This window comes from Vombatus ursinus, unplaced genomic scaffold, assembly GCF_900497805.2.
Source record: "Vombatus ursinus unplaced genomic scaffold, bare-nosed wombat genome assembly UNPS02014818.1, whole genome shotgun sequence".
Lineage (NCBI taxonomy): Eukaryota > Metazoa > Chordata > Mammalia > Diprotodontia > Vombatidae > Vombatus > Vombatus ursinus.
This window is the reverse complement of record NW_020954596.1, coordinates 4769923-4796870: the sequence shown is the minus strand read 5'-3', so window position 1 is coordinate 4796870 and position 26948 is coordinate 4769923. Positions and strand designations below refer to the sequence as shown.

Genomic DNA, 26948 nt, shown 5'->3' with positions numbered 1-26948 from the left:
CTTATGCAGCTAAACACTACTGTCACATTTATACACAGACTCTAGAATATATGGCTACTTAACCAGTTAACAAAAATGAGTAGCTAATTATAATATGAAGGATTTACTTTTCTACTGGCTAATGACAAATGCTTTATGAAATGATAAATGTACCCAAAATTTAGTTGCATATATTGTTTTAACAGTGTTTGTATATAAATTAACAATTGTAAGAAAAGAATCTCTTCAGAATTAACTTTCTTCCTTTTATCACTGATACACGGGCTATACATTCATAGAAACTCTACTGAAAGGCTGACCAGTGTCACCAACCAGATTGAAAATCTGCCAGATAGAAGAATACTAGCATAAACAGGAATAAGTTTAAATTGGAAAACAGTCTTAATACTGCATTGAGAGGCTATGAGCTTTGTTTCTGCCAAGCCACGATAATGAGAATAAGGGCACTACTGTGGTGCAATGTACAGAATGCAAAAGAGGGTATGCACATGCTTTGGACCATTTTTTTGGGAAACAGTTTACATCACATGTTGAATCCTTACGGTATTATGGAAACAATTTGATGATTGATTGAGAAACTATAAGAATACATTAAGCTTAGAAGTGGTCAGAGTTTGATGTAATTGCTGCAAGAACACCAGTAGTTGTGTTCATGATCATGATGGTTCTAGATCACTGCAGAAACTAACCTATAATGTTCAAAACACACACATTCTTCTTGTCATATATATGTGTGTGTAGATACTTTATATATATACACATATGTATATGTATTATAATTGGACAAGTGTTTACTGATTAAGAAACCATTAAAGAATTTTTAGCGTGAACCCTTTTTGACCATCACAAACCCCTACTGGGGGGGTTCACAAACAACTAAATGGGAACCACCGTCTTACAGTAAGGAAAGTACAGGCTCAGATAAGAATAACAGCTCACGTTACCAAGTTTATAAAATGCCTTACATATTTTTTTAGTTGTTCCTCACAACCACCTTGTGTAGGTATAGGGACGGGCACAGAATCACAGATTTTAGAATCAGAGTATTCAGAGCTAGAAGGGAGCAGAGATTATTTTGTTCACCCTTCTCATTTTACAGATGAGAGAATTAAGGCCTCCAGAAGGAAGGTGACTTAACTGAGGCCATACAGGTAGAATATAGCGGAGCTGGATTTTGAACCTACTTCCTCTGACTCCATGTGCAGATCTCCTCCTCCAATACCACACTATCTATGATATCCTACAGCTTTACATTCTGTGAAGTGAGAGAGCCAGAACTGGAGCCCAGGTTTTCTGGATACACACACAAACACACACACACACACACACACACACACACACATACGTACATGTGTATGTGCATTGTTCAGTCATGTTTGTATATACTCAAGTGTATGTTTGGCATAGGAGTTGCATGCTTGTGCATTGTGGGGCAAGAAAGTTGTGTCCTAAATATTAATGCATTAAGTAACATTTATTTGAGGAAAAAATGATAAAAAAAAAGTAAGTAGAATCAGAGCAAATTGTTTTATCTTTCTAAAAAGTGTCTTATTGAAGCAAGAAGTATGATATTTTAAAACATTATTTCACAGGAAGTGTTTCTTACAGAGGGCCCCCGCAAGTTGGACTTACCTCAAGTCAGAATAGCATGTCAAGGTCTGTATAGTGATTTGTGTGTACATAAAGGAGGAGGATATGTTATATATTTAATGTTATCTTGTAATCGTTTTGTTGTTAGGAAATTGTTTACTTTGTATTTTTCCTTATTGAATATATTGTATATATAGTTTTATTTATTTATTCTTGTAACATTAGGAAATGTTGAATCATTGTCTTGGAACTTTGCCCACTAAAGTGTATTGTTATTGTGTGTGATCATCAAAGAAATATGTTAAAATAAGAATTTCTGTTATGGCATCCAAGGAAATCGGAAAGGCTAACATTTTAAAAAGTAAACATGAAAGTGAACACCCTTGCTTGTTTCAAATTTCATCATCCAGAACTGTGGCTCTGCTTGTTTCTTTTTTGGTACCATTAGGTTTGATAGCTCAGTAGATAGAGAGATCCCATCCACTTTGGAAGTTTTATTTATTTTTTTTATAACTCATCTCCATTTTCCTCTAGGATCAAAGTATAAAATCCTTTGGCTTTTAAAAATCCCTTCACAAACTGGCCCTCACCTAGCTTTCCAACCTTTTAAAATATTCCACTGCACACTCTTTAGTCAAAGTCAAATCAGCTTTACTGGATCTCATCCCTAATACTCTGTCTGCCATCCCTTTGCCTTTGCACTGATTTTCTTCCATTCCTAGAATGCACTCCCTCCTTATCTTTTCTTCTTCCTTCTAAATTCAGCTCAAACACCACCTGCTTTGTGGGACCTCCAGTACCACTACAGCCCCCCTTCCCTACAAATTACCTTGTATTTTTTGGTCTCCCCCAGTAGGATATAATGTCCTTGAGAGCAAGGAGGTCAGTCTACTGGTCTAGCTTTATCCAGTCCTATTCCTTTTCCCATATTTTGTGTACCACCCACACCAGACTTTTCTTCATTTCCTTTCTGGCTTTCCTCCTCTGTCTACAAACTTTTACCTACAATCATTTTCCAAGCCTGGAATGACTTCCCTCATCTCTTTTTCTCCTCTCTTCCTTTAAGATTTCTACTCAGATGCCTCCTTTTCCATGAATCTTCCCTTGCCTTTTTCTGACAGCATTTTACCTGTACCTTTTCTTAGCCTTGTACCATAGTCGTTTGTGTTCTTTCCATAAAATTATAAGTTCCTTGAGAATGTATGTTTGTTTTTCATCTGCCCTTGTACTCCTAGAGTCTGACCCAATGTTTGCTCTTTAAGGTAGAGATAGGGACAAACCTAGGATTTCATTGGTATGGAGAGTTTTCAGACAAGAAAACACTCTCTGCCCCTGTTAGCGAATCTCTTCTCAATCACTTCAGATTTTAGCATTGCCTGGAGCAGGGCTATCAAATGTGAGTAGAAATGGGGGCTACTGAACCCTTCATGAGGATCCCTATGGAAGCAGAGTGACTTAGAAAACAACATGAGTGTGTATGTGTGTGTGTGTGTGTGTGTGTGTGTGTGTGTGTGTGTGTATATCCAGATAGATACAGTAACTAATACGTGCAGCTATTCTATGTAAATAACTATAGGTGTACATATGCACATGGACGTGCACATACACACGCATATATACATATATAATTACTATTCATCCATGTGCATATGATAGCAGAGACAAGCACCCTCTTCACTGGGCTCAGGCTGCTTGCAGGAGTGTGCCTGGGCTGCTGAGAGGGGAAGGGATTTGCCCCAGATCTCAAAGCCAACAAGTGACAGAGGCTTGATTGGAGCCTGGGTCCTTCTGACTTCAAGCTATCCCTCCCTTTGTATCTTCCATATGATTAATATTTATGTGTTGAATTAAATTAACAGTCCTTTATATGCTCTCCCTTTGCTGCTTCCACTTCTTATTTTTTAATCCCCTTTTTGGAGGGTCTAGACCTGTGTGGCACAGGGGAAAAGGTGCTGGATTTGGAGAGGACCTGGGTTCAAATCCTTCCTCTGCCGCTTTCTTGGTGCCTCTGTGACTTTGATTGAGTCACATCACCTCCTTAACTATGAAGGGAAGGAGTCGGAGCAATTACCTCAGAGGTCCTTTCTAGTTCCCTATCTATGATATGAAACTGACATTAATTGTTAATGATAATCTTTAGGTCAGGCCATTCACCCAGTTTTAAAACCACCCAATTTTATTATCAAATATCCTGTACATCTCTATCTTTTCCACAAGAAGAGCATAAGAGATTTTTGTCAAAAGCTTTGTTAGAATCTAGGTAGACTGTGTTGCTGACATTCTTTTGTTCTACCTATCTTGTAATACTATCAAAAAAAAAAAAAAAAGGAAGGAAGATTAGTGTAGCTGTAGCATGACCAGCTAACACAAAGTAGGTGCTTAATAAGTGCTCACTTGATTTCTTGACTTGTTCTTGATGAGGCTTTGCTGGTTTTATCTATAGTCTAGCCATGCCTCTTCCCATTTTTGTGCATATGTACAGTTTGCATTTTAAAATCCAGGTCTGGGGCTTTCTGTTTATCACTGTTAAATTTCATCTTGGTTTGCCCATCATTCTAGCCATACATGAATGAGAATGATTAGAAACAGCCTAACTTTCATGGGCATGAGGGAGCCTCCTTGTTCTCTTGGGAGCTCTTGATATCTGCAGATGACATGAAGCTGGGAGGTACAGCTAAAACTTTGGGTGACAGAGTCAAAACCCAAAAAGAACTCAGCAGATGAGAAGGTTGCATGGAATCTTAATAATATGAAATTTAATGACGACAAATGGAATGTCCTACACTTATGTTCCCCAAAATTAACTTCATGGGGACAAAATTGGATAGGAATATCCAGAGAGCAGTTCATGTGAAAAAAGATCTTGGTGAACTCTAAACTAACATTGTGAGATAACAGTACAAAACAGGGGCCAAAGGTAAGAGGTGTGGTGTCCAGGCCTTGGGAATTGATAGCTTCTCTTTGTTCTGCTCTAACCATACCGTAGCTCAGATGCCATCCTATATTCTGATGGCATATTTTAGGATGGGCTTTGATAAGTTGGAGGACCTCTGAAGGAAAGCGTAGAGCCCAGTGGATGATCTTGACATACAAAGATTTGGTGACACATAAGTTGGAAAACAGGAAACATACATGATAGCTTTCTAAAATGCTTGAAAGTGGGGCAGCTAGGTGGCGCAGTGGGTAGAGCGCTGGCCCTGAAGGCAGGAGGACCTGAGTTCAAATACGGCCTCTGACCAAACACTTGACACTTACTAGCTGTGTGACCCTGGGCAAGTCACTTAACCCCAATTGCCTAAAACAAACAAATAAAATGAAATGCTTGAAGGAAAGGGAGTTAAATTGTTCTGTTTGGCCTCAGAGGGAGCAACTAGGACTAATGGATGGAAATTTCAGGGAATCATTTTTAGTCTGAATAAGGAAAAACTTCATAACAATTAGAGCTACCTAAAAGAAGAACAGGCTGGGGGTCACAGATTCCCCTTCACTCGAGTTCTGTAAAGAAGAATGCATTCATTGTCCTCTTGTTGAGGATGATGCAAAGGTGATCTCGGGTGTAGGCTGAACTGCATGGCGTTTGAAGTTGAGGTTCTGTGATTCTCCACTCCTTATTCACTTTCATATAGAACCCACGCTCCCCGAAGGACACACCTGCTTCCTTTTTATTGGTTATTTGGTTATTATCAACATATGAATAATAAGCTCCTAGAATTCAATGATATCACTTTTTAGGAGGTAAAGTTTTCATATTCTCATTTATTCTAATCTTTAAAAGTTTATTGTCACTGGTATGGTAAGGTTTTATACAGTTATTTGAGAATAAGATGAAAATGATAAAGCTGATTGATTTTAAGTTATCTGATAGACAAGACCCTAGACAGCAAACCACTTAACTACTCAATGATTGAGGCAATTGTTTAAGACTCTTAAGTGCGGAGAAGGTATAGACTTGTATTAGTAAAGGGAGTTCCCTCATCAGGGAATTCTCCATCACTGAAATCATAGGTCCAGTTTTTCAAAAAGAGGTCACATGAGTCTATTATCTGTAAGATAACTTTTAGCATATTCTATACCTCACATTGGTGTATAATATGCTTCCTAGTTATATGAACCATAAATAAAACCTTGATTATCTGCATAATCATGTGTTAATATGTGGAATAGTAATTGTATATGTGCAAAAATTATCTATATGTAAATCATGCACTTTGATAAGTAGTTATATTAAACTAAGGAAAATATGAGGAAGGTAAATCTGCTGCCAAAGGTAAATTATAAAACCAAATTTAAAAGACTTGGGCTAATCTGCAGTTGATTTCATTATTTAGTATGTATAATCAATAACTGAATATCATGTTGTTAAAAGAAATGTGTTAATGATTATATTGGGTTATGTTAATAGGACGCCACCGGCACAGATTCCTTATAATGGACCTTCACATGCTCTGTCATCTTCCTTGCAAAGTAGAATAGGAATGTGGGATACTTCTGGCTTCAGAATTCCTCAGTTTACACCTCCTCCATCTCAGTCTTCAGTGCCAAGACAGCCAATTAGCATATCTAATCTTCTACAGAGGCAATGTTTAGGCAAGTGAATGATCTAATTTTAAAAATTAATTAACTAGAAAAGTACTTTAGTTCTTGTATGATAAAGTATTAATTCACTTGTATTCAAGAGTTGTATTTATGAGAGAATTTATTTTAAAGAAAAGCTACCAGTTGAGAAAATAGTGAATATTCATAGGAATTCTGTTTCTAATCTTTCATGTAGATAATGTAGCTAAAAAATTTATTATTGATTTTTTTTTTGGAACTTGTGCTCAGACTTTGGTCTACAGCAGTGATTTTATATATATATAATATATATATATATATTTTTGGTGAGGCGACAGCTACAGCTTTATCCACTATGCCACTTAGCTGCCCCTTTATATATTGGTTCTTTATGAAAGACTTTAAGTACTCTGGTTCTCTAGTGTACTTGAAGAATGGGAAATCTGAATTTTAAAAATGTGTTCCAATGTGTGTTTCTTGTACTTCCCTAAAGGATGTGTTTATTTCAATGTACAGAGACTGATTTTATTTCCATTTTTCTCAAATACACAGAATTCCAAACTTGTTTTAGGTAACTATATGTTTTTATATGCACTTAACTATAATACATGTGGATGCAGGCAGATATATATATTTCATATATACTTATTCTTTGTTACAGGATCTACTCTTCTTGGAGGAAGCACACTGGGAAGATGATTGTGGTTTTTGTGATGATTCAAGTGGATTCCTCTGTCAACATTTGTCTATCAGCCTTTGCATGTTGTGCCTGTTTTTCTCGATGCTACAATTAAGTGGATAATATCATTGAATAAAGAATATTTTTCTTATTTCTTGGAGGAACAAGCGTCTTTTAAAAAAACTTTTCACATAGTAAATTATACCCCTTTAAAATATTAGTCTTGGGGAACAGGTTTAACAATTTAGCACCTACTCTATCGTCTGTATCTATACTGTATAGATTCTTCTGTGTGTGTTTCATTTTGAGGGAATGTGATTTGGTCTCTGCAAACAATGGCTGTTCCCATTTTGGGTCATCTTTGCTAATTTGCTGATTACAATATGATGCATAGGTGCTTGATACGTCTTTATTGACCTGGACTAGAACAAAAAGAACACAGAATTATTGCCCAAAGAGTCAGATTCTAATCCTGGCTCTCTTATTTACTGCCTCTGTATCCTGGGGCACATCATCTAACTCCTCTGAGCGTGTGTTTCCTCATTTTGTACTGTGTGAGACTAGATGATGTGTGAAGCCACTTCCAGATCCTGAATCCTGTGAGCTACTAAATCAACTGGAAAATCAAAAAGGAATTTAGTTTGGTCGGTTAAATCTATTTGGAAGGGATGCTAAAAGTTAAAAAGGTGATTTGATGCATTTGTAAAGACAACCCAGTGTTTTGTCCAAATTGGCTAAATGTTTCACTTTTTATGTGTGTGCTATTACTATCGTGTTGATGATATATAGCCAAAAGTCACTTCCCAATAGATAGGTGGTCATGAGCATACAGTTCTGAAAAGAATTGCAAGCTGCCTAAAACCATATGAAATAAAACTCTAAATTACTAATGAGAAGAGGAATACAGATCAAGATAGGCTTGAGGTTCCATAGCATAACCAGCAAATTTACAAAGCTGATAAAAAATGGGAATAGGCATTGTTATCAAGTGCGTTCATACCAGGCACTATGGTAGTAGACATTGGGGATAGAAGTATGAAGAATGAAATACTCCATGCTCTCAAGGAACCTATGTGGAATCATGAATTGGTCCTGCTATTCTGGAATGAAGTTTGGAATTTTGCTAAGAAAATGACTAAAATGCTTATACTGTTTGACCCAGAGATCTCATTTCTAGGAATATACCCCAAGGACTTCAGTGATAAAAAGAAAGGTTCTATGTGCACCAAAATTTTTGTAGGGTCAAAGAACTAGAAACAAGGTTGATGCACAACATTGATTAGGCACAGCACTTCTTAAACTGTGGGTCACGACCCCTTGGGGGGGTCACAAAAAATTTGGCAACAGTAAAAGGTTTTTGGACACACAACAACCGAAAATTAATTCAAAATCAAATACGTAATGAATCCAAGGTATTTCTGGTAGCTTTTCCCATGTTGCATCTGCAGCCTTGGTTCTGAACACAAAGCATGTGCACTTTGCACTGCGCATGCCTTCAGGTCATGCCACCCCAACCAATGCTGCTGAAAGGTGAAAAGGGATCATGAGTGGAGAAAGTTTAAGTTGCCCTGGTTTAGGTAATAGCTAAACAAGTTGTGATTTGGAACACAATGGACTATTACTACTGCTCAGTAAGAAATAATCAATGGAGGGGCAGCTAGGTGGCACAGTGAATAGAGTTCTGATCTTGAAGTCAGGAGGACCTGAGTTCAAATCCAGCCTCAGACAATTATCACGTACTAGCTGTATGACCCTGGGCAAGTCACTTAACCCCAATCGCCTCACCAAAAAGCAAAAAAAAAAAAAAAGAAAGAAAGAAAAAAAGAAATAATCAATGGAGAGAAGCATAGGAAGACATATGTGAACTGAGGCAAACCCAGACAGGGACTACAACAGCATAAATGCAAACAGCAACAAAACAGAAGCTGAACGTTGAGGAATTATATAGACCAGGCTTTTTTATATAGGCCAGGTTCCTTTGCCTGGAGGAAAAATGAGAATGCATGTCTCCCTTCTTTACAGAAGTGGTCCCAGAGGATAGGTGTGAAACACCTATTTGGAAGGTATAGGGGTTTTGTTGAACTGTTTCCCCCATCTTTTTAAAGTTTCCATTGTTTAAGAAACAGTGAAATTGTATTTAAAATGCACCTATGAGGGTTTTAAAACTCCAGATGTTATTTTGCTCATCTGTTAAAAACCAGATAAAATCTTTATAAGACAAATCTTGTGAAAAGTGATTAATAATAATGCAGGTACTGGAATACAGGGTGTCCCGAAAGTCTAAGTGCAGCTTAAATTTATTAGCACTTATGTCATATAAAGCAAAACTGAAGTCCAGTTATACAAACTATTTCATAGGCAAGCTCATTCCTGTTTCTTTTCCAGAAAGAAAATTTACAGTATATCGTTGGTACACTAGAGGGCGCTCTGCCCCCAATAAACTCTACCTGCAGTAAAAGTAGAATTTCCCTTTACAACAATAAAAAGCTACCTATCCATGGTTGCCTTTGTCACAGTTTGCAAAGGAAATAGACAACACTAATGCAGATTAAGAACTAAGAAGATTAAATATTGTTATCATGGGCAACTGTGAGACTGAGGAAGGGAACTCTGAGTCAAAAAAATTGACCAATAATAAGACTATAACCAGTCTGTGCACATATATACGTATATCATAGAGGCAGCTAGGTGTGGTGCCTTGGACAGAGGGTTGGGTCTGGAGTCTAGATGACCTGACTTCAAATCCTGCCTCAGACAATAGCTCTGTGGCCTTGGGCAAGTCACGTCACCTCTGCCTCAGTTTCCTCAGCTGTAAAATGGGATAATAACAGCACCTGCCTCTCAGGGTTGTGAGGATCAAACGAGATTTGCAAAAGAACCTGGCACAGGATCTGCACCCAGTAGGCTCTGTATAGATGCTAGCTATTTAGCTCTTTGTGTGGTGGCCAAGAATTGGAAATTGAGGGGATGCCCATCTAGTGGGCAGTGGCTAAACAAGCTGTGGTATATGAATGTAATGGAATACTATTGTGCTATAAGAAATGATGAACAGGCAGACTTCAGAAAAACCTGGAAAGACTTGTATGGACTGATGCTGAGTGAAATAAGCAGAACCAGGAGAACATTGTTCACAGTTAACAGCCATGTTGTGCGATGACTAACGTTGATAAACTTAGCCCTTCTCAGCAATGCAAGGATCTAAGACATTTCCAAAGGCCTCATGATGGAAAATGCTATCCACATCCAAAGAAAGAACTAGGGAGTTTGAATGCAGATTGAAGCATACTATTTGCTAATTTTTTTCTTGTTTTGCTTTGTTTCCTCTTATGATTCCTTCTATTGGTTCTAATTCTTCCTTGCAACATGACTAATGTGAAAATGTTTAATAAGAATGTATATGTATAGCCTATATCAGATTGTGCGCTGTCTTGGGAAGGGAGGTGGGGAAGGAGAGGGAGAAAAATTTAAAACTCAAAAGATTATGGAAGTGATTGTTGATAAATCAAAATAAATTAATAAAAAATGCTAGCTATTGTTATCCTTTTGTACTCTAAAGAATATAAGTGAATCACTATTGCTTGCTATTGAATATATACATACATGTACACATTTATGGATGAAAATATTTATAACCAGGGCTTTTCTCACTTGTTAGGACTTTTATGTATTGGAAGTGTGTTCCTTCTCCTTTACTGAAGCTGAGTTAACCTATCACATGTACAATCCCAAGGGAAAAACAAAACAAAACAAAACTGTAAATTCTTCTAGGAGGCCTTTGATTCCTCACTTGAAAATGCAATCAAAGGCCCTTCTCCTGGCACTTGCCAGAAAATTGGCATATATTCTGTATTACTCATTCCTTGCTCTCATCCTCCCCTCCACAAAACTAGCTGAGCTATCCCCACTTTCCTCCCAATAACTTCATAGATAAAATGTCCAACTGGGTCCTCATGATGGCATCTTAGATAACATCCTCCATAATGCCCTTGTTGGCCTTGGATAAGTCAGAAACATACAATGTGGGGATATGCTTATTACCTAAGCAGTGGTGTATGGCAAGCAATTCCTTTAAAAAAAGTTATTTGCCATTTCATCCAAAAATAAAATTACAACATTCTCATGTGATAAATTATTTAAGATGACTTGAGTGAAGGGCTAAATTCTGAGAATAAGAGGTAAATAAAAATTCTGACATATCTGCTTATCATAAAGTAACCCTCCACAATGACTTGTTCTTTTTAAATATTTGAAAATATTAGTACTTAGAAGACATATCAAGAACTTACTTAAGTAGCTGTCTGAGCTCATGTGGAGAGAGTTTCATAAACATTAGTTAATGGCTCCATTACACATCAGAGACCTCTGAGAATAAAAATTAATTTTCATGGTTAAAATGCTTCTATTTCAAAAAATATATTAGAACAGATGTTATTTTAAAACTTTTTTTCACCATAAATTAGTCAACATTTGGGATTCACTAAGGTTCCTAGAAACTACTTAGATGTAAATGTGCCTAAATGTTCCTATTTGAAGGGAAATTTTCTTTTTTAACACTGCTATTTTAGTGATATATGACTGCAAATCATCCATCACAGCAGTCTCACAAGAACAAAAATTATGGGGGACCCAAAAGACAATGAAAAATTCATGGCAATCGCATATTGCAAATAATCACTCTTTGTGATACTTTGTAACACTTTGTAACACTTTTCAAGTGTTAGAAAAGACATTTTTCGTGACATCTAGAACCGAAAAGGGATAGGGGATGGTTATGTAGCCAGAGTGACCAGAACAGATGGACATTCTGAGGGCTGCTGATAGCCATCAAATAGCAAAAGAACCAGGAAAAAAAGCCTCCACTGTAATGGGCAGATACTCTATGGAGAATTTATGGAAAGAAAGAAATAGACAAGAATTACTCGGGATGAGAAGGAATGGTGGGTTTGCAATGTATACAGAGGAGGAGAGTATCCATTGAGAATATACCATGATCTGGTATTTAAGCATTTAAAATGCTGAGAGGGTCAACAAAAATAAATTCTGTATTTTTTGAATCATACCTTTTTTTGGAAGGTGACTGCAAGTTGGTTTCAGTTACTATGGAAACTGTACTATCCTCTCTACTTTCAGTGACAATACTAGTTCTACATCAGATAACATTTTCTTGTAAATCTTTTTGGAAAAGATTTGCTTATTTAATAACATCACATATATGACTTGGATTATAATATGTAAATTTTTTTTAAAAATATAACAACATATGAAAACATCTTTGATTTCATTTATTTGCTAGATCTTTGTTGTCACTTAAAGTTTGCTCTAATTTTTCTTAAAAGAAGCGTTGACCATGTATGGTATTTGAAAGAGTACATGTAAGAAGTCAGCTGTTAACTTGTTTAGTCTCTTAGCTACAGTATTTAAATCATCACTTGCCAAATAGCATTCTTTGCATTCAAAATAATTAAGCTGCCAATTGCTACTTGTTGATTTCTGCACTTGGGTTCTGAGGCTGATGGAGGACACTCATCGCACATACCATCAGCAAGGCATTTAGATATAATGCAGCAATCTATGTTCCAACATTCTTGCTCCTCATTTGTCACTTCAAAGCAATGTGAGATGCAATAGGTCCTGCCATTTGGCAGAATACGGTTTCAGTCTTAGAACCACCATGGATGAAAGAAAGATCAGTCAAGGACAGCAAAGGGGAGGGAAATATTTCTCCTTATCAGTCCTGCCTTGGCCCAGGATTTATTGGAGACTCCATACTCTTCTTCAAAGTGAGGGATTATTTGACAAGCACTATTTTGTCAATGTTAAGTGAAGTATTATAATAACAAAAGATTCTACTAAATAAATTGCCATCAGATAATTTACTCAAAGGAATCTGTAATCTCATGAATTCAGGATTTGCCTCCAGTGATTCATACTGCAAGCCATCCAGAGTTTTGACTCTCCAAGAGAGTTGCCTGTCTTGTACAATTCTCCATATCTTTCTTATGGAGAGCCTGATAGTAGTATTCTAGAATATTTCACTAATTTCTTTACAGTACACTGCAGTACAGGGCCAACAAAACTTTTAACTGCCACAATGTTTTCTATAATCTCTGGTCTCTTTAGAGCTATACCCCTTGATTTAATTAAGTCAGTATATGGTTTTGCTTCCTAAAATTATGTAACTGCAGCAACTGTCCTAGGCAGCGTAGGTGACATCGCCTAAGGTGGATCCCTTCAACATGTCAGAGGTCTTCCTCATTTTCTCCCAGCCTTGGAAGGTACCAGTAGTTAATTCTCTCACCCATTTTCTAGCCCATCTTCTCTTTCTGTCATCTTTTACTCCTATTCTTTGTTGAATTTAATGATATTTAATTCAGTATTTAGATCTGATTCAATAATGTTTCAATATATTTGTTCCTAACTTGTCACTTCAAGGCCGTGTTAGTCAGAAGCTTTGCTCAAACTGTGGTTTCAAGATAGGAAACATTGGTCAGCAATGGCTGCTTGTGTATAAACTTATTTTTTCATGTAACATTGAGTACTTAGGCTTTGTCCAAATTATATGTCTTATAAATCATAGAATCTTAGTGAAATCTGTGATGAGAAAAAATGAGATTCTTTAGTAAATTTATGATGAAAAATGAGATTATTCTAATATTTGTCCATAATCGATTCCATGTAGATCAATGATCCAAATATTTTTAAATCATTTTGAAAAATTAGAAGAAAGTGGAATGGTTTATTGTAATTGAGGAGGGGGGATTCTTATCTGTTGAACAAATAGAAAAAACATTGGAGTCAAAATATATTGGATTACATAATAAGAATTTTTGCATAATGAAAACAAATGCATCCAGAATAAAAATGAAACAGATTGGAAAAATATTTTGGATGACATTTTTCATATAAGTACATTTATTTATGATACAAATGTGGTATCTAAAATCTATAAGGTATTTACATATATTTATAAGAGCAAAATCCAATCTTCCAGTGGATAAATGGTCAAAGAAGATGAATAAGCAGTCCTTAAAATGAGTAACACAGATTATTAATAACTACCTGGAAAGAGTTTTAACTCTCTATTCAGATAAATACATGTTAAAACAACTGTGAGATACTTAATGCCACTTACTAATTTGGCAAAAGATTAAAAATAGCATTCAACTTTGGAGATGACAGGGAGGAATGGATTGATAGAGCTATGAATCTTTTTTCAGATTTTTTTTTACTATTAATTAACACATATCAACATCCATATTCAAATAAGAGCAGAAAAAAGATGATTGTATGTGAAACTATAACAAGTTTTTTAAAGTGTATATTAAATTTAATACCATAATTATAAAGCTGCCCTGGTTGTCTATATCCTATTTTAAACCTCTTTCTATTCTCTTTTGTGCATTTTGAAAATGTTTCATTGATCCTCTTTTTTTTTTCATCACTGTCCCTGTTCCCCCTTCCTCACTCTACAATTCTTTCCTATCTCAAAATAAATGACCTCCCTTGTCTCTAGGCAACCTTCTAAGAATCAGGACAATATACAAATGCTAAAAAACAAACAAATAAACAAACGTTTTCATAGCTTTTGACCGAGGGAGTTCACAACTACTAAAATGATGCCCTAAGGGGTCATTGAAAAGGGGAAAAAAACCTCGCTAACAAAAATATTCATAGCAACTCTATTCAAAATAGCAAAACACTGGAAGCAACCCATATATAGAGCGATTGAGAAATATTTGAATGAATTGTTGTACATTAACATAATGGAGTATTGCCCCATAAAGAGTGTCATGAGTACCAAAAAAAGGGAAGACATATGAAGTACTACTGCATGAACAAAGTAGGATTAGACCAATTATATACATATCGACTATGACTACATAAAATTAATAGCAACAAAATCATTAAAAATGCATAAAAGGGAGAGACCAGAAGGAGATGCCAAAGAAATTGGATGTTTTTGTTATACAGTTTAAATGTAAATTACAAATAATTTGGAATTTATGACTTTATGTCTTAGCATTTTTATTTTATTGTTGTGCAAATTTGTTTATGTCAGTGGTTATTAACTTGGGAATTTTTTTTTCAATTATAGAATCTTAGACCTGAAAAGGATCTAACTAGTACAGTACTACCAGTACCTTAAGCATGAATCCCATACAGGACATCCCCACATGCAATCGTTCAGTCTCTACTAGAAGATCTCTGTGGTAGGGATCTCAATACCTTCCAAAGCATCCCTTTGCACTTTGGGTCATCACCGATAAGGAAGTCCTTTCGTTTATTGGGTCAAAATCTGTTTCCCTGCAACTTTGATCTGTGGGTCCTAATTCTGCCACCAGTGGCCACAAGAAGCAGATCTAATCCCTCTTCTATGACAATTTTTCAAGTGTTTAAAGATGATACTAATGGCATGGCTCATTTAATTTTGAGACAGCATTATCATGTCTTCTCTTAACCAGCCTAAATATTCACAATTCCTTTCCATGACAAAGATTTAAATCCTCTTATCATTTTGAATGCCTTCCAGCTTCTCAATGTCTTTCCTCTAAATCGGTGATCAGAACTGAATACAACTTTGCATGGAGTCAGTTCAGGATAGAATATTTAATGGAATGGTAATTTTCCTTCCTCTCCACACTTTCTGTTAATGCAGGTCAAGATCAAATCAGGGTTTGTTTGTTTGTTTGTTTGCTTCTTTTTGATGACTGTATCACACCCGGATTAAATTTGCAGTCCATCAAAATCCGCAGATCTTTCCTTCTCCTTAACTCTCTAACTACATTTCCTCCATTTTGCATTTGAACAATTTTTTTGGACCAAATTTCTCCCTGTTAAATATTATCTTAATCCACATAACGTCTTCTTCCATTCCTTTAGCCTTTCTGGATCCCTTTGATTTCTCTTGTGGCAATCAACATATTAATTATTTTCAGTCCCTGTCATCTGCTGATTTGGTGAGCACACATAGAATTTATGCATTCATCTAAGTCACTGATGAAAATGTTGATTAGAATTGGACAAAGGATCAAATCGTGTGGTACGTTGCTTGAGACCTTTCTATACTTGACATTGATCCACAAATCACTCTTCTTTGGGTCTGATAGTTCAGATAGTTCTGAACCTACATGACTATACTGTCATCTATACCACATCTCTCTCCTTTGTCTATATAATGGGAGATTTTGTTAGATGACTCAATAAAATCTATGTATATTCATTCTGCTGACATCATTCCTTTGGTCTTGTTTTGAAGGGTTTTTTAAAATAAATTTTATTGATATTTTTGTTTTTATGGTCACAAAGTTTCTCCCAGTATCCTTTCCCTCAACCCTCCCAGACAGCCATCCCATATAATAATAATAATACCCAGAACTTACTGTGTGCCAGGCATTGTTCTAAGAGCTTTAAATTTAAAAATAAGTAATATTTTTAAAGAAAAAGAAATCATCCAAACTAATCAGTACTTTAGAAAAGATATGCAATGTTCTACGCTAGTGGACTTTCCGAAGGAGCAGAGTGGGAGGGGTCTTCTTATATTTCTTCTTTTGGTCTTTTTTTTCCTTGTAATTTTGTATTTACTTTTGCTTGTCATATGTCCTTTCTGTTTATACTGTTTTAATCATTGTGTATATTGTTTTCTTCGCTGTGCTTACTTGACACTGCGTCAGTACATGTATGTCTTTCCATGCTTCTATATTCCCCTGATTTGCAAGTCTCCTAACCTTGTCAGAAAAGGAAATGAAGTTGGTAAGGCACATTATTTTTTAAAATTCATTTTATTAGTGTCTTTTGGTTTTTCACTTCATCTAAATTTTCCCCAATGTCCCCCCTCCCAGAGATTGATCCCATATAAAAAATAACATTTTTAAAGAAAAAAAAATCAGCAAAACTGATCAAGGAATTAGAAAAGTCAGAAACTATGTACAATGTACCACACTTGTGTATCTTCTACAAAGGCATAGGGTTGGGGGTGTTGTTTTGTGTCATTTTCCAACATTCACTTTTGATGTTTTGTTGTGGCTCTGGAAAGAACCATTGACATTGCTGGAGTAATTGAAATGCAATATTCTTAATGAATTTATATGCTTTTAGTGATCACTGAAAGGGCAGCTAAGTATCACAGTGGATAGAGTGCCAGGCCTGGAGTCAGGAAGACTCATCTTCCTAAGTTCAAATCCAGCTCCAATTACTAGCTGTGTGACCCTGGGCAAGTCACTTAACTCTGTTTGCCTCAGTTTCCTCATCTGTAAAATGACCTGGAGAAGGAAATGGCAAACCACTCCAGTATCTCTGCCAAGAAAACCCCAGATGGGGTCATGAATAGTAAGACATGACTGAGAGGACTCAATGACAACAAAAGTGATCACTGCTTTTTCAGGTATTCAGACACCAACTTTTAAATAATCCAGCCTAGGCTTTTTGCTGTTGTTGCTTTTAAAATGGATGTCAACTCCACCAGCCTTAGGTTTGAAGTGTTTGCCATTTTTGAAAATCGGGATATTTACCTGTCTTCTGTCCTAGGACACCTCCTTATTCACACCCCAGGGTTTCTTAAAGATCTTGGACAGTAATTCAGCAGTCATCCCTAGACATTTGTTCAGCACCCCAGAATGTAATTTGTGTGGAGTCAATGGGCTTGCATTCATTGAGGTCAGACATGTTGTTTAGTGGAAAGCACATTGATTGCATTTTGAATTTTAGGAGAGTTTGGTTGAATTATGGCCCCCTCATTTGCTACGTGACCTTAGGCAAATCACTTAACTTGTTTCAGTGTTGTTTTCTTCATAGGTAAAGTGATTGGATTAGATAACCCCCAAAGTGCTTTCCAGCTCCATACTCTGGGATCTTTCTTCCTATCTCTTTACTCATCTTAGGTTTCACTTTCCTTTAAACCAGAAATTCTTAAATTTTGTATGTGTCGTGGACCCCTTTGGGAATCTGGTTCTGCTCATTTCACTTTGCATCAGTTCATACAAGTCCTTCCAGGGTTTTCTGAAATCTGCCTGCTCATCGTTTCTTGTTGTACGATAGTATTCCACTACACATATACCTCAACTTGTTCAGCCATTCCCCAATCAATGGGCATCCTCTCAATTTCCAACATTTTGCCACCACAAAATTTATAGCACATGCATTATTTTTGCACACGTAAATCTTTTTCCCTTTTTTATGATCTCTTTGGGATACTGATATAGGGTATTTATAAGCAAGAGAGAGAATTAGCTATTCAGTGAAAGCACAATAATGCCATCTTCTTGAAGGCACTATGGCTGGAGAAAATAGTGAAGCTGATAACAGCTAGCTTGGGTCGGGATAATGGCTAGGGAAAGCATCAGAGCCAGCCGCCACTGGGCTGACTGCTAATGACGTGTGTGTGTGTGTGTGTGTGTGTGTAAGTAAAACTGGGAGATATAAGGAGATGGTACCTGTTACCAATAGTCAATTACACGGAGCACAACACGGAACCTTTGGTGGATTTTGTTATTTGTTTACAGAGAGAGCTTTAGATGCCGGATGCTTAAGAAGGGTATGGTTGCCTTATTTAGGGTCCTTAGGTTTCCCTAATGTTGGCATGTTGTTGTCTCTGAAGACTGATGTGACCTTTTGTCCCCCACCAGGTGGTGACCTAGAGGCCCCTGCTTTATTCAGACCCTCAGGCACCCTCCCCATTTCCCAACTTTCAGATCTTGGGCTGTGGGGGTGGGATCGGTGCAGACATGGATGCTCACAGCTTGGATAAGCAGTGTGTCATCAACTCTAATCTTTCCAATAAGATAGAAGACCACCAGGCCTTATCCTCTGACCTGCCACTGTGTCCTCTAAATCCCATCTAGACCCATGTTATCTGACGTCCCACTACTCCCTGAGGACCACTAAGCTTTTCTATACATCCTATAGGCTTAACTCTATTTGTGTTGACTCCAGTTGAAATCTGAGCTCCTTGGAAACAGAGCCTATCTCATTTTCTATTGGTATCTACGGTGTGTAGCACAGTGCTTGGCATATAGTAAACAATAAATGTTTTCTCATTCATGCATTCATGTCTTCCTCTGAGCGTGCTGGCTCGTGAAAATATGGTTAGGAAAGCAGTTTGGGGCAACAAGTTTGGGGCAGCTAGGTGGCGCAGTGGATAGAGCACCGGCCTTGGAGTCAGGAGGACCTGAGTTCAAATCTGCCCTCAGACACATAACATTCACTAGCTGTGTGACTCTGGGCAAATCACTTAACCCCAATTGCCTCACAAAAAAAAAAAAAAAAAAAAAAAAGGAAAGCAGTTTGGTATCATGGAAAGGACCCTAAATTCGGAATCAGAAGACCTCTATGCCTTTGGCCAAGTCCTTTGGTTTCTTTGGGCCTCGGTGTCTTCTGTTAAATAAAAGGATTAAATTAAGCTGCCCCGCCCCAACCCTAAAGTATGAGTTTATGTTCTGATTGGTATCTTCCTTGCTATTGTTGCTCTTCTTATGAACTCTCCAGCGGTGAAGTATCAACTTCCTGGTCCAGCTAAATCTGTAACAGTAAAAGCATTAAAAAGAAAAAAAACCTGCTTTGTGCCACACTGTGTGCTAAATGCTGAGGATGCAGAGATAAAACAAAAACAGTCTCTACCTTCAAGGAGCTCATTTTATTAGAGGTAAGTAAGCACAAAATCATTTTAAGGAGAGAGAGAGAGCGTTAGCAACCCAGGAAGTCTGGAAGGCTTCTTCTAGGAGGTGGCATCTAGATTAAGGCCTTTCAGAGACTTCGTTTCTTCATCTGTAAAATGAAGTAAATATTTGAACCATTTACTTCCTAGGGCTGTTGTAAGGCACGAATGAGACAGTGTGAAAAGTGCTTTGTGAACTTTAAAAAGCCATATGGTTTCAATTAAATTCAGCAAATATTCATTAAGCACCTACTGTCTTCAAGGCATTGTGCTAATCCTACAAAAGAATGTTGCTCTCTGTTCTTGGTAGGGAAGGTGTTTGAGAAGGTGCATTAATTCATTCAGGCCAGTAGGGGACTGTACAGGTTAAAAAAAACACCCAACAACAAAATATATACAAAGGTGGATTTACTGATTCATAATCAATAGGGTTGTATATCTACTTAGTATTTGATACTCTTCCCTAGTGATGGGGTTGGTTTTTCAATGATATGTGCTCAGAATTCTTTGTGATGAATATTCTGATGTTGCTCAAACCTACCTAGCTTGCCCCAGACTTTCTGTTGACCTCCAGTGTCACATTTCCAGCTGCTTTTGAGACATCTCCAGATAGATGTGCAATAGCCATGTTAATTCAGTGTGTCCAAAACCTTTCCTCCTGAAGCTTTCCCCTTTCCAGACTTCTCTATTACTGTGGAGGGCAACACAGATCTCCCATTCCCCCAGGCTCACAATCTAGGAGTCATTCTGCACTCACTATCTCTCACCCCGCCATATCCCATCTGTTGCCAAGGCCTGACAATTTCACCGTGCACCCTTCTCTCCTCTGACACTGCCACCCCTCTGGCACATTCCCTCAGCTCATGCCTGGACTATTGCAGTAATCTTCTGGAGGGTCTGCCTGCCTCGAGTGTCCCCAAACTATCCTCCATTCAGCTGCCAAAGTGATTTTCCTGAAATGCAGGTCTACGTCGACCTTCTGCTCTATAAACCCCGTTGGGTCACCTTTAGAAGCAGATATAAAATCCCGTTTGGCGTTCAAACCCCATCATAACCGAGCCCCCTCCTACCTTTCCAGTCTTCTTACTCCCTGACATGTAGTCTTCCATCCAGTGATACTGGTCTCCTGGCTGTTCCACATAAGACGTTCCGTCTCTTGGCTTTTTCTCTGACTGTCCCCCATGCCTGCACTGCTCTCCCTTCTCATCTCTGCCTCCCAGCTTCCTTCAAGTCCCAATCAAAATTCTGCTCCCGCAAGAATTCTTTCCCAATCCCTCTTAACTCTGGTGCCTTCTCCTAGTCCTAAACATCATTGTTTGCTAACTGTCTCCCCCATTAGATCATGAGCTCCTCGAGGGCAGGGATTGTCCTCTGCATCCTTTCTTTGTATCCCCAGTGCTTAGCACAGTGCCTGGCATCATGGTAGGTGCTTTATAAATGCTTATTGTGACTGTGATCAAAGATGGGGAGTTTTTCAGAATAAGCACCCAAGTTTTCTCAGAGCCACAGTATTGCCATTTTGAGGAGGGAAACAGTGCAGTGAGGCTAGAATTGGGAGACGGGATTAACTCATCCAAGACCACGTAGATTAATCAATCAATAAACACGTATTAAGTGCCTGCTATGCGCTTAGTGCTAGGATTCATTGAGAGGAAACAGCAGAGCTGGGATTAAAACTCAATGACCCCAAGACCACATTTCCTCATTTTGCAGATTCAGAAATGGAGAATCAGACAAGTGTTGTGACTTGCCCAGGGTTACTCAGCTAGTAAGGATAGAGCCAAGCTATCTTCAAATAACTAGCTTGTGGAAGAAGGATCGGTTGCCGAGGCTTGAGGTAAGGATATATTTCCTCATTTCTTCAGCCCAAGGTGGAATAGGCTTTCCCAGGCGGGAGTGCCTCCCCCTCCTCACTTTGAGCACAATTCAGATGAGCACTTGGTGCAGACACCGTAAAGGAATCTTGTTCAGTCATGGGTTTGTCTGGATGGCCTCAGAGGGCCCTTCTAAATCCAAGACTCTGTGACCACCTCCAGACCATCATGGAAGGCATCGTGGAGACTTCAGTGGCATGTACTGCCTTCTACCAGCAGGGGCTTCTCATTCCCAGCTTCCACCTTCCCAGTCTTTCCTTCGGCTCCCTGACCCTCCCAACCTCCCCTACCCTGGCCATTTACCTCCACTGATTGACCTTTTTTTTTTTCCCCCAGCCGATATTGAAGCTCATTCACACTGAAGTGTTACCTGTGTCTGGTGTTTGCATTTTAAAACTTCCCTCCCAGATTGTGGAATGAGGACTTTCCCTTATTTATGGTAATTCAGGCACTTTGTCTTGCAGGTGGAGATTTTTTCTTTTTTTTGAGGTGGGAGAATGAGGAAGGCTCTGATAACACTCTAGGCCTATTGGCTTAACCCAGAAGATAAAGCAGATAAAGTCTTTTAGAGCAAGATTTCTTCACTTTATTTTGTATCTGGGCTCCCTTTGGCAGTCTGGTGAAACCTAGGGACCCCTTCCCAGATTAATGTCTGAGACCTAGTTTCAGAATTGAAGGAACATTCATAAATTTCAGTTAAAGGTTCATAAATATAAAGATAATTTTATATAATTATATATTATATATATATTTATATATATAATATAAATATAAAGATAATTTTCTTTCCTATCCAAGTTCCTGAAATCTATCTGCTGATCCCTTGGGAGTCTGTGGACCCATTGTTAAAAATCTCTAATTTAGAGTGACTGCTGTGTGGATCAGAAGGAGTCTGCCCCAACATTGGTATCCTGGGATTTTTTTCCTCATGATTTCCTGGGAAGTTTGAGCAGGGGGTGGTCTTGCTAGACACAGGGGAACCTATGTCCCTTATTATCAGTTTATTCTCAAACTCAGTCCCACCTCCCTCCCCAGCACAAGACTGCCAGCAGGCCTTTGATTTTGTCTGAGCACAGTTTGGTCTCAGGCTACATCAGCCACCTCTCCCCCATTGAGGGGGATGGGGCATCATATGTCTGCCTGGTCACTAGCCTAATAGTCTTGTCAATTTCTGTGGTGTCCTTGCCACTTCTTCATGCTCATTTTGGATTGGGTTATTAGCCTCAGATACACTAGCCAGCAATTCCAATTTTCACTTATAGATGTCCCAGGCCAACTGGTGTCATCTCCAGAGCCTAATGAGTCAAGAAGTCTAGGTGGTCTCTGTTTGGGGAAGGAGTGGGGGTGGGGCTGTGCAGCTACAGAACCCAGTAGGAGAGGTTCAGGCCTCACCCTGCCTACGCAATGCTCTCTTAGGCTGGGGCTCTCTTAGAAGGCTTATGCAGCCCTCAAGAGGGTACCAACTTGCCGCTTCCTCTGCATCCAGAAGCTCCATGTGGGCCATCATCTGGCACCAACTGTCTATCTACAACTCATGGATAGGTTTCCCCTGGATATCAAGATTTTTTTTCACAGGACTATATCCCCTGGCTGGAGTTCTTGAAAGCAAACTTTTTCTATCACACTCTTACTTCTTTCTGAACTCTTCTAAGCTGATGTTGTGATGAGATTGTAGGTCTCCTTTAACTTAACTCTCAATTAAACGATACACTAGTCTGGAGTCTCTACTTTTCCATCTTCCAAGACTCCAAAGCACAGATCAGCGGGTAACTTTGACTCTCATCGAACTTTCAGCCGAGCATGGGATAAAGCCTGTGACAGTATTCCTGGTGGCATTACATGCCTGGCCAGGAAGGCCACATATGGACTCCGCTGAGCCTACCGCTCGTGCCTCTGGATCCCGAGCATATTCGTCAATGCGTAGTTAAGATGTTCTAGCTGTTGGGCTGCTTGAAAATGGTAAGAATTCTTGATTTCTGCAAAGACTAGTTGTGCCTTGAGAAACTTGCACATTTCTGATATCCAACCCTTCCTTCCAGTTACCACCTTAGTTCAGACCCTTATCCCCTCTTGTCTAGATTATTGCAACAGACTTCTAACTGATTTCCCTGCCTCAAGTCTTTCTCCTTGCTCCAGTTCTTCCTGTACGTTACCACTGACGTATTTTCCTCAAGTACAGATGCGACTTTGCTGCTCAGCCAATTCCAGTGGCTTCCTATTGCCTCTAGGACAAGACGTAAGCTCCTCTATATAACTTTGAAAACTCTACCCAGCCTGGCACTTGGGGCTTCAGGATAAGCAATTCTGCTTGCAAGTGGATTAAACCTGTCCAAATAACTGTCGGTAAGAGCAGAGGACAAGGTACAAATTCCTTGCTCCTCCATGTCATCCTGGCTTTGGTCTCTTGCTGACCTTCTTCCCGGCACCAAGAGCCTCTTGTGTTATCCTCTTCTGTCCTCTAGAAGCTCTCTCACAATGAATCTCAAACTTGGGGTTAACCCACGAAGTAAATCCTGAGACTGACAGAGACATGCCTCTCTTCTTTGATTAGACGTCTGGGTTCCAGTATCATGTTGCCCAGGACATCTCCCTTCTCTCACAAGAAGTCTAGATTCTGGAACTCTTGAACCTGGGGCTGCTAGAGAAGCAATCCTTAGGCACCTTCGGGAAATCTACGACTGATCTGGCTGCCACCATCTCTAGCACCAGGAAAGTCTACTCTCGTTTCTCGGCTCTGGCCTGTGCTGCAAAAAGCGGGGAAGAGGAAAAGGCAAAAAGCAAGTAAGAAATTAGGGTTTAGGAACCCTCCTCTTGAGCCACTGGGATGAGAAATGTTCATCCCTGCCATATGCCTCTCCAGGGCCTCTTGAGGGTCTGTTTCTACCCTAGCTTCTGCTATCTCTTTGAGCTGATTTAGTATACTCTCAACCCGACATGTTCAGAAAGAGAAAAATGAAGGAAAAAACAAGCAGCCAGGAATTTAAGATAGAAGAATTCTCCTCTTAAGTCATTCAACTCACCATATGCCTTTTCCCAAAGCTGCTGTTAATGGCTCCCAGGGGAGTGGAACAAGTGGTATTCATACTATGCTACCCGGATCTCTGTGGAGGTCAGGAAAAGGGGGGGAAAGAGACACCAAATGGTGTCTATAGTCTCTCTCTTATAGGCTTTTATAGGTCTTACTTACCCTTCCCCAAATAATGGGGAACTTCAGAATATCTGTGAAAGCCAGTCAATTCATTTTATGGGCATCACGTCAATGAAACCAAGGGGCACAAAAGGGCAGTTCCAAAACAACTAATTGATCTTTGGGATCATCCCCAGTCACTGAGATTTAATCTGGAGATGCTTTTAGTCCTCTCAGCAAGGTCCAGTTGGGCATGTCCACACCATTCATTGGGAGATGTTTTCAAAAACACTCCATGAAGGCTCCCTACTTGTAAGCTCATCAAGTCAATGTGGGAACTCTCTTGATCAACCCCTACTTTTGCCTTTTAAACCTATCTACTGCCATCTTATTTGGGTAGAACATGTTCAGCACCACCTCCATAATTTTCTCTTGGCCTAAGTATCCAGTGTAATCATGGAATTCTTTTATAACCAGGGATCAGTAGGCTTGAGACTTTCCTTGCCAACTTTCCCAGCTATACTTCCTGGTCTGAGGCAAAACCCATATTGCTAGTGAATGACTTCCTAAGGGGCAAGGTGATGATGCTGGATCATGAGCTACTGGAAAGTGGACGCTACCTTTTAGTTGACCCTTAGTTCACCCTGTTCTCATCATGAGGGTTTTAAACTTTCTCTCCACCTCTTGGTCAAGAGTGGGGAGGCTAGTAATGAATTTCCAAGTCTTCCCCACCCAAACCCCAGTTTTCTCTTTGTGAATTTGAGACTCCCCCTTACTTTGAGGCAGTTCACACAGTACAGCAGTGACATTGCCTTCCTTCTTGCATATTTTATTCTGTGCTTTACATGCCCTCAAAGATTCCAAAATGGGGCATCAAATCCTTTCAGTAGCTCATCACACCAATATCGGCAGTTCCTAATGAAGCTCTAGTCCCACCCCTGAGCACCAGTTCTCCAATACCTTGGCAGTTGCGGTGTCTTTTCATCCCAGAACACAAGTATCCAATGGTACTTCAACACACACTTTAGTATAGTGCACTTCTGTGCATATGCAACAAGGGACTGAGATTGGCCAATAAGAGTCTAGTCCTTATCTATATGTGCAGCATGAATAAGATTCAGATTTACCTGGATGGTCAGCAAGGATTTCGTGGAATAAGCTGCTTCCAAAACTAGCAGCCTAGCCTAGACCCACTTTTTTTTTCTTTCAAATCACCATAGTGTAAGTTCCAAATGTTAATGTACCCAGGCTTTTAAAAATGGCAACACAAAAATCAGTAGATCCCCACAGTGCTAGAGAAGTGAGTTTTTAAATCGATCTAATGTTCTATAAGCACTCTTAGATGATCAGTTAACAATCCATAACTAATTTATAATTTATAAAGATCCTAGACAATGTTACAAATTTCCAAATTTGCCAGCTAGCACCAGGCTGTTGTGGACTTTGGTTCATGTTTTTGGGTGGCATTTTCTGCTAAGTTTACCAAATATAGCTTGAGCTCCCGCTCCAGTAAGAAACTGGGGACGCCAAAACTCAGTTCTAGATATTCAGTTCCTGCTGTGCTTGCAGAACCCTAAGCAAACAACAGAGTAGAAACGGCAAGAGGCATTTCATTGTAGCAGAAAAGGAATTTTAAAAAAATAGCACCAGAAGTACTCTCAGTAACCATTCTCCAAATGTCAGTGTAATCTGAAGAAGCTCCCCCAGACCCACACCCTATCCCAGCATGCTGCCTGACAACTGGGGAAAAACTATCTAACATCTTGGCAACCTCGAGCACCTGCTGCTCTTAGCTCTTAGCCAGCCACTCTGCCGAGCATCTACACACCCCAGGCAGACCCTAAAAGTTTCTGAGGCTTAGCCAGCTCACCACCTCATAACTCAGCCAGCAGCCTTCTTGCCTGGTCATTCTTCAGCTCCAGTTCTGGTCAATTCTACTTCCTACTCCTGTATACTTGCTGTGACAACCACCATCCCCTTAGTGGCGGTGTGTCATCCCATGGGAATTTGAAGTCTCTGTCCTTGATTCTTGGGGCCAGGAGAGGCACAGGAAAGTAGTCCCTGATCAGATAATCATGTTCTTGTTGTGTGGCACTCTAGGCAATAGGAGCTTCTTCTCATTGGAACTTCCAAAGGAAGGCAAAATCAAAGAGTCTCAGTATTAGAAAAGACCTCGAGGGGCATGTAGGTCAACTTGTGACTGATCACACCATTCATGTAAAGATTATACCATTCCTAATAGAGGGTCATCCTGCCTCCTCTTGAAAACCTTTAGTGGTGTTTATAAAACCATCCCACTTTTGGATAGCTCCAGTTGTTAGTAACCAGAAATCTATATCTAACATCTTCCCTTTGGTTCTTTCCTTTGTGGCCAAGCCAAACAAGTCTCTCCCATCTTTCTCATAACATGCCTTAAAATATTTTGTTATAGGATCCAAAAATTTAGAGGTAGAAGGGACCTTATTTTACAGATGA

The 26948-nt window shown here is 39.0% G+C and overlaps 1 protein-coding gene across 1 annotated transcript in view; it reads left to right on the top strand.

Annotated features, from left to right (window-relative positions):
* RNF212 (ring finger protein 212) overlaps window positions 1–21658 on the top strand; it is a 50561-nt gene extending 28903 nt beyond the window's left edge. Inside the window, exons 8-10 of the mRNA XM_027836272.1 lie at window positions 1593–1656; window positions 6806–6866; window positions 21509–21658. Coding sequence (XP_027692073.1) covers window positions 1593–1656; window positions 6806–6866; window positions 21509–21658 — 275 coding nt within the window. The remainder of the gene's footprint in view (window positions 1–1592; window positions 1657–6805; window positions 6867–21508) is intronic.
* Window positions 21659–26948: the final 5290 nt, after the last annotated feature.